Source organism: Podarcis bocagei (assembly GCF_964188305.1).
Source record: "Podarcis bocagei genome assembly, chromosome: 4".
NCBI lineage: Eukaryota > Metazoa > Chordata > Lepidosauria > Squamata > Lacertidae > Podarcis > Podarcis bocagei.
Window position 1 is genome coordinate 56,866,549 of NC_138128.1, and position 14,159 is coordinate 56,880,707.

Sequence of the window (14,159 nt, forward strand, 5' to 3'; positions counted from 1 at the left end):
TAAATTACAGACACCATCCAGTAGCCAAACCATAGTGGCACCTCCGGATGCTGCACCCCCCTGCAATCCCTACACAGATCTGGCTGGCACAGGGCACAAAACCACAGCTCGCCCCTATACACGAAGCCAAGCCAGAGCACAACTAAGTGCAGTACAGCCATCTTCTCAGAAAAACTCTTCACAAGGTCAAGAGGTCAAGACACGAAAGCTTTAGCAACTAATCCACACCTAATGACCCTCCTAAGTGGTACTCAGAATATCACTCAAGTAATCACTCAAGATATCCCTCAAGTAATTAATGAACAAAAGAAGAAAAGGCACATTAACCTAGGAACTTCCTATCTGCCCAGAACGTTGGAGGCCATACACCACACCCCCTCAACAGTATTTATAGGAACTCAAACACTGAGATCCTGCTCTGTTCTAGTAACAAGAAGCCGAAAGCACCAGCCTGAAGATGACGAGTGAGACCTCGTCGAAACGTCGCCTAGACACCCCAACTCTTACACGGGAAGACACCCGAAGACACCAAAACCTACATTCCTGTACCCGTGAAAATCTACGAAAGCAAATATATATATATATATATATATATATATATATATATATATGGAATTGTAGAATTTTGCAATGAACACAAATAGGCATTACAAATACAAAAAAGTGGGATGTACATCAAGGTATAACATCAACCTGCTGCTTTATTTAAAGTAATCTCTTTGGTAATTTGACCACAAACCTAACCTTGGCTTCAATTCCAATATTTTCCAGAGTGATAATTTAATTACAAAAACCAAACCTCCATGTTTCTTGGTATTTAAAGACTACTACACATTCTTTAAAGCAAAAATTAAAAATTGCAGTGACTCTCTAAAGCTACAGTGCATAGGTTTACGTTAGATGGCTTTGTATGTCATATAGTACAGATTATATAAAGTCCACAAGCCAGAATAAACTGGGTTTTGCTATTGGATTCACTGGGACAGAAACAGGCTTAATTCCAAGCACCATAGTTTAACTGTGTTCTGGAACAGAGTAGCATGCAACTGCACATTTTAGCCTCCCATTTGTGGAACTTACACACATTTCACCATAGCTTTGATACATGTCAGCACCCAAGTGACTTCAAATATTCTCCCTAAGAGGAAACTACAAAGACCTACAGGAAAAATTGTGTTCAGACCATTTATGTACTTCACACCATGCACACTTTTCAGAATGCAAGGAAGGGATCATGATAGCAAAATAAAACAAAGGGCCTTTATATTCTGCCAGACCCTTGGCAGAAAGGTGAAAAAAATGGTATTTTCTTTTAAGATAAGCCAGTGTATTCATTCATATAAAGTGCCTCCATTTTCAATAGGCACATCAACACAAGGGCATACAATAGGCAGTTGTACAATAAGATACAGTGCTGGAGAACACCTCAAGAACTGACAGCTCAGCTTCTGAAGAGCAACATTCGCTCTGCACACGCCTGCCCCACTAGAGTTGCATATTGTCGAACACTTTCTTCATCGCTTGGCCCCTTCCTCCTCCTCTTGTACACACTGTAACGCATGGCTGTTCTCTTATGCAGAATCCGAACCTGACCCAATTCCTTCACATTCCCTTCATCAACTGTAAGAAAAGAAATATGGGTGTATTAACGCAGCGGCCAGATGAACAGGAAGCATTTGTTGACAAATGAAGTAATATCAAAATGCACAAGACCTTATATTTAGATACTGATATGGTGATACAAGACAACAGTGTTGTTTTTAGAAAGCGTATCATTAGGTGAACATTTAAAGGAACCGACCAAGTTCCACTTGAAGATGAAAGAGGTATGTGGATTTTGGTTGCTCTTCAGAAATCAAGAATGAATGTCATCAGTTGAGTTATCACACCAGGATCCCTACAAAATACACCTCAGGTTCCTCTGCCTATCCAAGTTTTGTGCATGTACAAGAATCCAGATACCAGAGAGAATCTACTTGTTCACTGTTCCTACCAAGCAGCAGGCAAACTATGTGAGATTTAAATGGCAGATGGAAATTAAAATCAGTTTTCATATGCAAGTCATCCAAAATCACTTTTGTTTTTGTTTTTAATTTGCCATGTTTGGCATCTGGCTGAGATGGTCTGGGGAAGAATATATGGCTGCTACCATACTACATGATCTTTGTGAATTCCTTCAAAACTACAATAGAAAAGATTTATTGTTATAAGCTTATGGTACACAGGAAGACCTCAGAGTCACAAAAATATCTACTCTAAATGCATTGCATGTCTGAAAAATAAGCTCACCTGGAGTGTTGTCTACATGCTGTTTCCAGGACACATAAAAACTTAACATTTAAAGCCAGCATTCTTTTAACGTTGGTCGAAAACCTACACTAGGGTCACAACATTTTAACTGAAGTAACTCTTTTGCCCCCTCCAAAAAGGAACTAATTCTGTTCCAGATCCAGGTAGGTAGCTGTGTTGGTCTGACACAGTCGAAATAAAAAAAAAATTAAATAAATTGTCCAGTAGCACCTTCGAGACCAACTAAGTTTGCTCTGGGTATAAGCTTTCATGTGTATGCACACTTCTTCAGATACACTGAAACAGAAGTCACCAGACCCTTATATATAGGTGAAGGGTGGGGTGGGGTTTTTCTCAGAAGGGTAGTAGCAGATGGATGACTGACTCAATGGATATGGTAAACCTGTTGACAACTGTTAATGACTGCAATTAGTCCTACAGGAAAAAGCAAGGGATAGTGTGCAGATGACCAAAAAAAGCTTTAGCACATGGGTAGGCAAACTAAGGCCCAGAGCCGGAGCCGGTCCAATCGCCTTCTAAATCCAGCCCATGGACGATCCAGGAATCAGTATGTTTTTACATGAGTAGAATGTCCCCTTTTATTTAAAATGCATCTCTGGGTTATTTGTGGGGCATAAGAATTTGTTCATCCCCCCCACCCCAATATAGTCCGGCCTCCCACAAGGTCTGAGGGACAGTGGACCGGCCCCCTGCTGAAAATGTTTGCTGACCCCTGCTTTAGCATGTGAAATGAGACATTTCTTGCTAAAGCTGATTACATAGAATGACCAAGTAGCTCAGGTATGTAAGTTACCATGCGATAATTTTCCCAGCGACAGAAATGGCTCCATTATTGTGTGGTAAAAGCTCTGACATTAGCACAAAGCTGCATCTGTCAGTATGAAGAGTTCAGATTTTAAAAAATGCCGACATCACCTATTCCTTCATCAACACCTGAAGATAGTTTCTGCTTATGATCATTTTCACACTACCTGCTTCAGTGTTGATACCTATATGTTAAACACTGCATCATTGACCAATATCTATTCATTTTGTCTAGAGACACCATGCTCCAATTCACTTCTTCATTAATAATGGCTGGCACTTGCTTCACATACAACTGAAGTCGCAAATGCTGATTTGTCTTGTTCATAGCTTTCTGAAATCCATTAAGCCTTCTGAAGTGTAGCCAATATTTCTCCAGTGCTCTGTCAGAGTTTTACTTTTTCTGTTCTTCTGCTTCCGGTTCTACACTCTCATTGGTGACATTTGCAAAGGAAAACACGTTCAGGTTCAGCTCCAGAATAGGACATAAACATAAAGTGAGTTTTTAACTTCTTAAAAGGAAACGGAAGACTTATATTTACAACACCTTTAGGCAAAATATTAGTTGTAACCTGAACAGTTCTGGCGCCAACCTGCATCTTTAAACAAACACCCACACGGAGACTTTATTTCAGGACTGCTCATTACTTTTAAATCTAATTCGTTTTATTGAACCCTGAAACCTGATACTGGAGGGACATTCCTTTCTGCCTTACATTGCTCCTGGACTCAGAGTTTATTTCCTGAAGTGGATGCTGCTGTACATCTACCTTGTTTTACTTCCCTACGTTCTCCATGGCTGGCTTCAGTTCTGTGCCACTAGTTGAACATGGAAGGTATGCACACATTTCCTTCTCGAAGCAAGATATAAATCATGCCTCTGCTGGAATGAGAACCATCTTAGCTATAGTATAAATAAACATAATAAGCATAATAAACTATCAAACCGGGATTTTTCCTTCGCCAGCCAAATCACAGTTTTGTCTCTATTCGGATTCTGGGCATAACTCTGCAAATAAATGAAGCCTCTAAAATCTTCTGCAGAGTTTTTTTGTGATTGATCTTTGACAGGTGGGCAGGAACCCGTCGTAATGATGTCAGGTGATTGACATCTGTTAAAAGTTCAAAGACATGTTTTTGGTGCCAATGAGCACTGGAAGCAAGCCTTCAAAGGAGCTCCCTGTTAACTGTGATCAGCAGCTATAGGCAGTCTGTTTGGAGAAAGCCTGTTTGATTCAAACTGAAATGCTCCACATGGAAAAAAAATTCCCATCTGCAGACATCCTGAAATGGAAACATATCCCAACTTAAATGGATACTTACACGGAACTTAAAGGGTTTAGTGCTAACACTTAAAGCATACTGGATTTTTAGCACACTTCGTGTGTTAATTGATTACTAGTGGCAGGATGTATGCGTTATCAACAACTGTTTTTTGTGCATGGCCACTACTGGTGCTGGAGTGGATGGTGCACAAAGCTGAAGCCAAAATAAAGGCTAAATGTGTTATTTTTTTAAGGTGCCACAAGACACTATTGTTTCTTCATGGTGTTGAATGTTAAGCACCAGTCTCAGCTTGCTTGCTATTTTATGCTTTTTGGTTGGTCCTAAAAGTTAAAATTCCTGCCAACCTAGCAGTTCGAAAGCACATCAAAGTGCAAGTAGATAAATAGGTACCGCTCCGGCGGGAAGGTAAACGGCGTTTCCGTGCGCTGCTCTGGTTCGCCAGAAGCAGCTTAGTCATGCTGGCCACATGACCCGGAAGCTATACGCCGGCTCCTCTGGCCAATAAAGCGAGATGAGCGCCGCAACCCCAGAGTCGGTCACGACAGGACCTAATGGTCAGGGGTCCCTTTACCTTAACCTAAAAGTTAAAATATGCTTTTCATGTGTGTGTGAGCGCGCACACATGTGTGTTTCCACAAATCCAGTTCAGTACTTAAAAGGGTAAGTAATAAATTGATTAGGAAACTTTGAGATAGTTTTCTAGCTCCAGTCTTTTATGATTCTACTCCACATAAATGTAAATTTAGGAATAAACTTTGTGATCAAAACTCTGCTATAAAAAACTACTTATCAAAGTATGATTTATGCTGTCTGTCAAAAAGAGCCTTTACAGTGTAGCTTTTAGTCAACACTAAAGCAATCTCAGAGACTCTTTGTAAAAACTTAAAAGATGTAAGTAAGTACCTCTGTCACCACAATAGCACAAGTAATTTACTCAGTTTGAAGCTGGCTAATGTTCCTGTGCCAAAAGTCAATCACAGGAGAAAAGCATTCACTTTATTCATTTTAACCCTTAAAGTAGGGTGGCTTTGACTGGATTAAAGAAAGCATAAAAACCTAACAGGATCTGCTGCTGTTTAAAGAAGGCAAAGTATGACATAAGAGCAAGATACTGAACAAGAATTAAACCAACATTTCTACTCTATTTTACCAAGATCAATATTAAAAATTCGCATCTCCTGCTCTTCTAAGAACACATACACGATAGTAAATATATGAAATATTTTATAATACATGTCATAATGTAAGAACTAGTTGTCAATCAAAGCTATGTCACCATTTTGAAAGTGATCTCACAACTGATGTTGTAGGAGGTCTGCTACATGTGTACTATTCCGAAGACACGGCCTGCTTCCTTCTGCAGCTGCATATCAATTATTGTTCTCAGTTGGCAAATGTATTACATTGTTTTTCTTCCAGTTAAGCATATGAGAAGAGGCTGGTCTCCAAAATATTAAGATTTTAATTTTTGAAACCAAAATGCTTCCAGTTCCTATACAACAATACAAAGTAGAAGAAAGGATATGACTGAATTCAAGCCTCAGTAGCCTTTGCTATTAGGCTATTTGCTATTAGACTGGCCAAATGAACACTCATTATATGACGTAATTAATTTCTCCTAGGAAGCTTTCTTGACTCAGGACAGAATCCAGAAACTCTGGGATGTTCCTGCTTTAGCAGAATCCAGAAACCGTGGCGTGTTCCTGCTCCGACTGCCTAAGAAGCTTTCCTGCAACCTTAATTTTGTATCATTCAAGTTGTGTTTCCAGACAGAGTCTCAGAATTTTATTTCCCTCACGTTTGATTTCATGGCCTTTAATACCAAATCACTCTCTCCTTGCCCTTACAAAAATTTAAAAGCAATAGGGCTTCCATGCTCCCTAGTGCTGCTGGATTCAATTATGCTGTGGTCAGTGGTGCTTAGTGGTTTGTCGTAAGTTCTATGGGCAGTTTTTACTACTAATATAAGCAGCGGGCCTTTCATCCGTGCACTCCAAAATAGGCGCGTCAAGGAAAGGGAAGTTAGATCTGAAAAAAATATCAAGAGCACTTAAAAATCAGGTATTTAAAAAGGGGAATCAAGTACATATGGATAAATCAAATCACTCTGGTTCATAATGTTATAGCTGGTCTATAATTAATGCAACCAAACCAACAAACCAATGCTGCACTCAGCCAAACATAGAAAGAAATAGCAGACCTTTCCCAAAACACAATATGCATCACAGGGGCACTTCTAACATTCTATACTTCTACAAGAATCCTTTAGAATTATCCCCAAGCAGGCATAAACATTAGAAGTATTAGGTTGAAATCAGTCATCTTTCATCCCAGTGGAATGTACAGCTCTGTAATTTTAAAGTGATCTTTAGACCTTTCCACTGTTGCTTCCCCAGAAATGCTTTTGGAGCGATTCCTGAGAAAGCATACACATTGAAGACATTACACTGATGTTTATTTCCATGTGACATTTTTCCAAGATAGATCTAGAAAGAGAAGGTGGTAGGAATTTGAGGTCTTATGAAGTTACAACCACCTTACACCCCTTGCCACCACCCAAATTTCATTTATAGGAAAGCTGATTTTAGCAGGATTTAACATTTGTGCTTGAAGAACAAACAGGTTCAGATAATGGTGTTCTCTTCTCTCTAGTAAATGCAGCGTAACTAGAATTATTTAACAAGGTCAGTGATTCAAAATTTCATCTACCTATTAGCATTTTCCTTCTCATGCTAGAAGTGGAGTTGACAAATTTGTTTGGATACAGCTCATTAGCACTATCTCTACTGTTTAAACATACTTTATGATCAAGGATCATGCTGGATTATGAACTTCAGTTGCCTTCAAGTGTTTATAAAGTTAATTAAAAACAGATGCAAGTTCCAAAATGTAATAAGCTGAAGCAGTTGCTGGGAATAATCAATGCAGTTTACCCCCCCCCCCCGAAAAATGAGGAGCAAGAACCTTACAAACTCCGCCATGGTAACTATGGGAAAATAAATGTATTTCATAGCTTAATCAAAGGCTTGCTCTTCCCACCCACTCCTTACAAGGAAACTGCTAATACGTACTAAAGTTATGTGTGTAAAATATCTTCAGTATCAGAAAAAAAAGTTCTTACTTAGAACTGATGTATTCTTTAGTCACTAGGGTTACAATCAGACTGCATTAAAAACATGGATGCTTTGCTGCTAACTTAACAAGTACTGAGATGCATCTCTGGGTGAACACAATGCATTGTTGTTGTTTAGTCGTTCAGTCATGTCCGACTCTTCGTGACCCCATGGACCAGAGCACACCAGGCACTCTTGTCTTCCACTGCCTCCCGCAGTTTGGTCAAACTCATGCTGGTAGCTTCGAGAACACTGTCCAACCATCTCGTCCTCTGTCGTCCCCTTCTCCTTGTGCCCTCCATCTTTCCCAACATCAGGGTCTTTTCCATTATTATTCATTATTATTATTCATTATTTTTTTTTTTATTATTATTATTATTATTATTATTATTATTATTATTATTAGCTATGTAATCTCACTCTCAACTGCCTAATTATCTTGGACTTTCTGGAGTGGGGGAAGGAAAGAAAGAACACATATTACAAAGGCACATCTAGGAAATCCTAACAAAATTGAAATTTCTCATAAACCTATAGAATAGTTTATTCTCTGGAACTTATTGAACAATCTGTGACCCTTGCTTTAAAACTTTGTATGACTGCTACATGGCTACTGGTGTGCTGTTTTTATTGCGATTGTCTGTATGTTCTTAATAGAGATGTTATATTAATACATAGTTCTAATTCTAGTAATGTTTAATTTTTTTAACTATTGTTTCCCCCCTCCCTTCTGTTCCTAACTATCTCTAATTTATCTCTTCTCATTTGAACAACCCTAAGGTTAAGATCACCAAATGGGACCTTGCTTCAAGTTCGAACTTACGGAGAAGCCAGATTGGGCGTTGACAAGAAAAAGGGAATTTTCTGTTGTAGTTGCAGAGATTTGGAACATCCCTTCATGGCTTGTTTATTTATTAATGCAGCTAATGACCTGACAATGCAGAGACAAGAAAGGAGCACACAGTATTTTCTCAGCTTTCATAAAAGCCAACGCAACCCAAGAGAAAAAGTTACACTAGAACTGAGATCCCAAAGTCTCACATCTACCATGATCTTATTGGGCTCACTGAAAGCTCTGGTCTTTTTCAAATATAGAAGTGTTTGTCAACTTCACACTCTCTATGGAATAGCGATTAGTCTTCTTCACCTTAGCTTAGGAGGCTGTGTTGCCTTAGAGGAAATAGATTAATCTAGTTCAACTATCTTTGTTCATTAAACTCTCTCAATTTTATTGGTAGGAATCAGCTGCTATAAATTTTCTATTTGGGGAACTTGCATAGAAAGAATGATCCACCTACACGACACAAAGGAATCTGAAACACCCAACTCCTGAATGTCCCTCTTGAATGCTTTTTTTTAAAAAAGTTGGCGCATCTGGCGCATCATAACCTTTATATTATCCTTACAAGGAGGGTAAATTCAACTGCATGATGAACCTCCACAGCAGAAACACACAACACCAGCATAAAGAAGCTTCAACAAAGATTGGTCTGACATGGTCAGGATTATGCTGTAAGTATGGTCGCTTTGGATATCGGCAACACCAGAACACTTTCAGTAATCTCAATTCTGAGTAACTGTTTCCCTTCCTTTGAGATTCACTTTTTCTCCCTAACACTCTTTAGTTAGTAGTTTAAAATACATTTTCTAAATTCTGGGGTTGAGAAGCTTAAATCCATTAAAGGAATGGGATATTCATCAGTTGTAACTATAATGAAAGAAAATCAATCGTATGTTAAAAATACATTAATATTACATAATAAAACAAAGCAGCAGTTGATAGGCCTGGGCAACTACAAAAAGAATGAATGCAATCAACTGGTATCCAGTTATTTATATCGTTTCATTTATGAAATGTTTCCAAGAAACATCTCGAAGCAATAACAGTCAGCAAAGGCATGAATAAATAAATGAGTTTTTAGAAAGCACCAAAACGGCATCAGAGTTGGCTGCAATTATGAACTATTACAGTATGATACCTACAGGTCTTGTTATGGAAAGTCATTTCATGTGAAACAGAGCATACCATTGTCTGTCTAGCCCGATGTTTATACTCACTGTATTTTAATTAAAGGACTTATTTTACTGACAACTGTAAGGAAGTGTTCTGCAGGAAACCGGCCCTGGAATGGAGCACTGCTTCCTTCAAGAAAGCAGCTACCCAAACCTCAAATGACTGTAGCTCACAGCAGGCCTTCTGCTGTTCAGCATGTAGCTATGTTTTAATTTCCTTAAACCACAGGACATAAGTCTGAATTCAGGTCGTGTCTGGGCTGATGTACTCAGGATAGACAAAGATGCAGATTTTTATAGTTTATCATTTCATAGTGGCATACATACGAGACTTAAGATTCTTTACCTAATATTGTTGCCTCCCTTCTTATATTATAATGCTGCCATCTTGGGCACCAGTTTACTCATACTCCCAGTTTTTTTCAAGCACATTTATTAAAAGAGCACAACTTTTCTTCTCTTTCTTAGGCAAGGGCAACTTGAAAAATTGCCCACCTTGAACCCATTCACTTCATTTTTCAATTTGTAATACCTTTCAAGCTTCTCTCTCAAGTTCTGTAATGCTAGGCCAAAAAGTGTTTCACTTCATAATAGATCCAGATTTTACATATCAATTGAAGCATGATAGGAGATCACTATACATGGTGTCACTCAACCCAGATTTCATGATAAACAACACTTTGGTTTGACGGCAGGAAGTGTAGCATATTCATATTTTTCTGGATAATGTTATTCACAGTCAAACATGTGTTTTCATGTTTGCATTATTTTTTTATTTGTTTTTACACCAAAATAATATAGAACACAGTACCATGATCGACACAGGCATTAAAAGTTTTGTCTGAAGATCATTGTCTAGGTCGACATCAAAACAACAAACCAAGAACACATTTTAGGTGCAAGTAAGGCCTTTCATAGTCATCACTACACGTTAGGTGGTATTGTACTGAAAATACCATGAGATTGTTCAAATATTCATCCGAAACAGTGCAATGCTGGCAGGGAAGAAGCATATTTCACACACAAAAATTCCCATTGTGTAGAGGCTCCATTCATGCAAACTGGGGAATAAAAATGCATCCAAAATCCATTTACATTGAAGAGTCTGCTTATTTGTGTGTTTTCTGTGGGGGTGGGAATTCTCTACTACTCTACTTTCTGAATGCTGGTCTCTGGTGAATGTGTGAAATGGAGCACTTAAGTGTGCTGGATGTCTTAAAAGGGACTACTTATACACTATTTAGTAACTAAATGGACTCTACGAGAGTGGGAATTAGCCAATTAAAATTACTGAATAAATGAATACATGGAAGATGTTAACAATGTGATTTTAGCCATGAGACACAATGTACATTCAAATGTTTAGCATTTATAGCAGGTATGGCCGACCTTGGCCCTCCGAATGTTTTGGGACTACAACTCCCATCATCCCTAGCTAACAGGACCAGTAGTCAGGGATGATGGCAGTTGTAGTCCCAAAACATCCGGAGGGCCAAGGTTGGGGATGCCTGATTTATAGTCTAATATCTTACAGTATATGCAAAGGATGTAAATTATATACCTACCTGCTTTTAAGTCTTGATTGAAGCGACAATATTTTGAATGCTCAAGAGAAGGCAGACATTGTTCAGTAGGTACCCAGATATATGTCTCTGGACACAACAAGTCAGATGGTCTGTACTGGCCCTAGGGAAAAATGGAGAAGAAATAAGTGGTATGTTATTAAAAATCAAAAATCAAAATGGAACTCCAAATGTTTTTAGGTCCAGAATAAAGTTTATAGTTAGCAATAGAAAATCCTAAACAAAATAATCCATCCAAGAAAACAGAGATGGACACACTATTTCTCAAACATGTTTCTTCAGCTTTGGTGGTTGAGATCTCTTCACACTCTTTTATCTTTTACAATTAACATTTTAGCTGTATCATTAATTTAATCAATCAATGGCATTTTTCTCTTTTCCTGAATGAATACAACCATTGATACACAAAGCACATTAAAATAAACTTGTCTGACTGCTTAATCTTTTGGAGCACCTAGCTCAATAATCCTTCAAACAGAATAATATGATGTACTGTTAACTGAAATGTAATTTGAGAACAGACGCCTGCTTCTTGGGAGAAAAGCAATGACAAACCTAGACAGCATCTTAAAAAGTAGAGACATCACCTTGCCAACAAAGGTCCATATAGTTAAAGCTATGGTTTTCCCAGTAGTGATGTATGGAAGTGAGAGCTGGACCATAAAGCAGGCTGATCGCCGAAGAATTGATGCTTTTGAATTATGGTGTTGGAGTAGACTCTTGAGAGTCCCATGGACTGCAAGAAGATCAAACGTATCCATTCTTAAGGAAATCAGCCCTGAGTGCTCACTGGAAGGACAGATCCTGAAGCTGAGGCTCCAATACTCTGGCTACCTCATGAGAAGAGAAGACTCCCTGGAAAAGACCCTGATGTTGGGAAAGATGGAGGGCACAAGGAGAAGGGGACGACAGAGGACGAGATGGTTGAATAGTGTTTTCGAAGCTACCAGCATGAGTTTGACCAAACTGCGGGAGGCAGTGGAAGACAGGAGTGCCTGGCGTGCTCTGGTCCATGGGGTCACGAAGAGTCGGACACGACTGAACAACAACAACAATTTGAGAACAGGGGCTAATGGGGCTCTTCAACCTGGGAAGGGAGCTCATCTAGGTGAAGGCAAACTCTCATCCTAAAACCTTTGCTGCCTTGTGGGATATCTTCAGGAAAGGTAAATGCCAAGGAGTAAAGCCCTATACAAATCCGGAGCAGAGTCGCTAAGATAGTAAGATGGTGCTTTGCATACCTCCTTCCAGCAACTCCTGCAACCAACGTGGTGTCACTGTATCACTCTGCTTTCTTTTGGACTACATCAGTGAGGCCAAGAGGCAGGCCTTGTCGTCTGGGCGGCCCAGGACCTCCATACACACTGCCCAGGCTTAACCCCTGAGAAGTCATTTTGTTGCTGCTACTGCAGCGGTTTGACTTCATCCCCGGAGACCCACTCCATTGTCTCTCGAGACAGATGGATGCCAACAAATTGAGAATGAGCAAATAAGTCTCACTGTACTTCACCTAGTTTAATTTCTAACTAGTTGATTTCTAGCTGAAAGGATTAGGAACAGAAACAAAAGTTATTTTAGAAAGACAAAGTCAGAGAGATCTTGGGACACTTGTATTACAATGAAAATATTTAACAAATATGCAATGCTTTTTAACGTAAGGGGGGTGGGTAACTGTCTGGCCGCATTTAGATTACTTCCAGAATCATCGAAACTGGTTTTCTTACTTACATATTAACACTGTGCAGCTTAGCCACTTATTTAAAGTTACAGCTTCTTGACATATTGCTCCCTGCCTTCAATATGGACATCACCTTTGTGAATGAATACACTATTTCTACAAAGGGTGCATGATTGTCTCAAATCATGAGTTTGCCACACACCTCACCACTTCAGAGTTATAGTAAACATCCTGAAAATTATTCTCGGAGTTGCAATTTGTGAAGAACCCTTATTTTGTACTGCAGTCAGGTTAGCCACCCAAATCTAGAGAAGGTGAATAGTGTACAAATCAAATGTCTGTATGATGACCAGTTTATACAGGGAATGTGAAAGGCTGTTTTTTAAAGATAAGAAAGAAAGAAAGAAAGAAAGTATATTGAACTTTCCAAAAAATGCATGCATTGCTGCCCCAGTGCTATGTACAAGTACTCTGAAACAATACACAGACTCCTGGCTCCTGTTAAAGCTCTGTGGATAAAGCTGAGTAAATTTAATAGAAATGTGGCTCTTTAAAAGAATGACGACTCAACAAAAAAGAAATATTGAAGAAGCTGTAATAGTTATGCAACTTCCAAAACATCAGGATTTTTACTGCATTAAATATCACAAATAAATCTTGTTTATTTTCTTCTCCAGGTTAACACTTTACTATTTTCTTGCAGAACTGGGTAATTCCACAAAGATATTAAGCAAGAATCTCACATATGACATGTGGGTAGAAAAAAATTAGAACCCCCTCCCCCAACTGGATATAACATACTCAAGTTCTGACATATTAAAGTCCTTTTAACAGTTCTTTATGTCATATTACACACAAACACACACAGAGTGATAACTACTGAATCATATTCCCTGCTCTTTTATCCTGCTACAGAGAACTCTGTTTTTGTTAAGGCAGCCTTCCCAAAACCTGGTCCCCAGATGTTGTTGAGAGCACAAACTTCACCATCCCTGATTATTGGTCACGCTTACTGTGGATGGTGAGAGTTGTAGTTCAACAGCATCTGGGGATTCAAAGTTGAGAAAGGCTTGTTTAAGGTATAAAAATGTGCTTTCCACTGAATTTAAGTGACCAATGGCAACTTTACCCACTGGTCACTTCATATGCAACATAAATCATGGTTTGGCGTTATGCGAATGAGTTGCGGCATTCTTTGGAAAACACCCCCTTCTCCTTCAACCCGGCCACAAGGAGGAGTTCTGCTTTTTATTAATTGCAGCTTGTCAATGCAAACAGGATAATCTTGTGGAATGGTTTGTTGAAACTAACCAACTTCAAACCACGGGTTATGAAACCTTCGCCTTGTTTCAGAAAAATCAAGTTATACAT

General features: G+C 38.9%; 1 protein-coding gene across 7 annotated transcripts in view; it reads right to left on the reverse strand.

Annotated features, from left to right (window-relative positions):
- Positions 1-681: 681 nt before the first annotated feature.
- ATE1 (arginyltransferase 1) overlaps positions 682-14,159 on the reverse strand; it is a 74,308-nt gene continuing 60,830 nt past the window's right edge. For 6 of the 7 annotated variants that reach the window (XM_081193004.1, XM_081193005.1, XM_081193003.1 and 3 more), the window contains 2 exons: positions 11,093-11,213; positions 682-1,620 (listed from right to left, as the gene is read on the reverse strand). In XM_081193004.1, coding sequence (XP_081049130.1) covers positions 1,442-1,620; positions 11,093-11,213 — 300 coding nt within the window. In that variant the 3' untranslated portion in view covers positions 682-1,441. Of the gene's footprint in view, positions 1,621-11,092; positions 11,214-14,159 lie in introns of those variants that run through there. The other variant, XR_014007847.1, reaches the window with a different exon arrangement.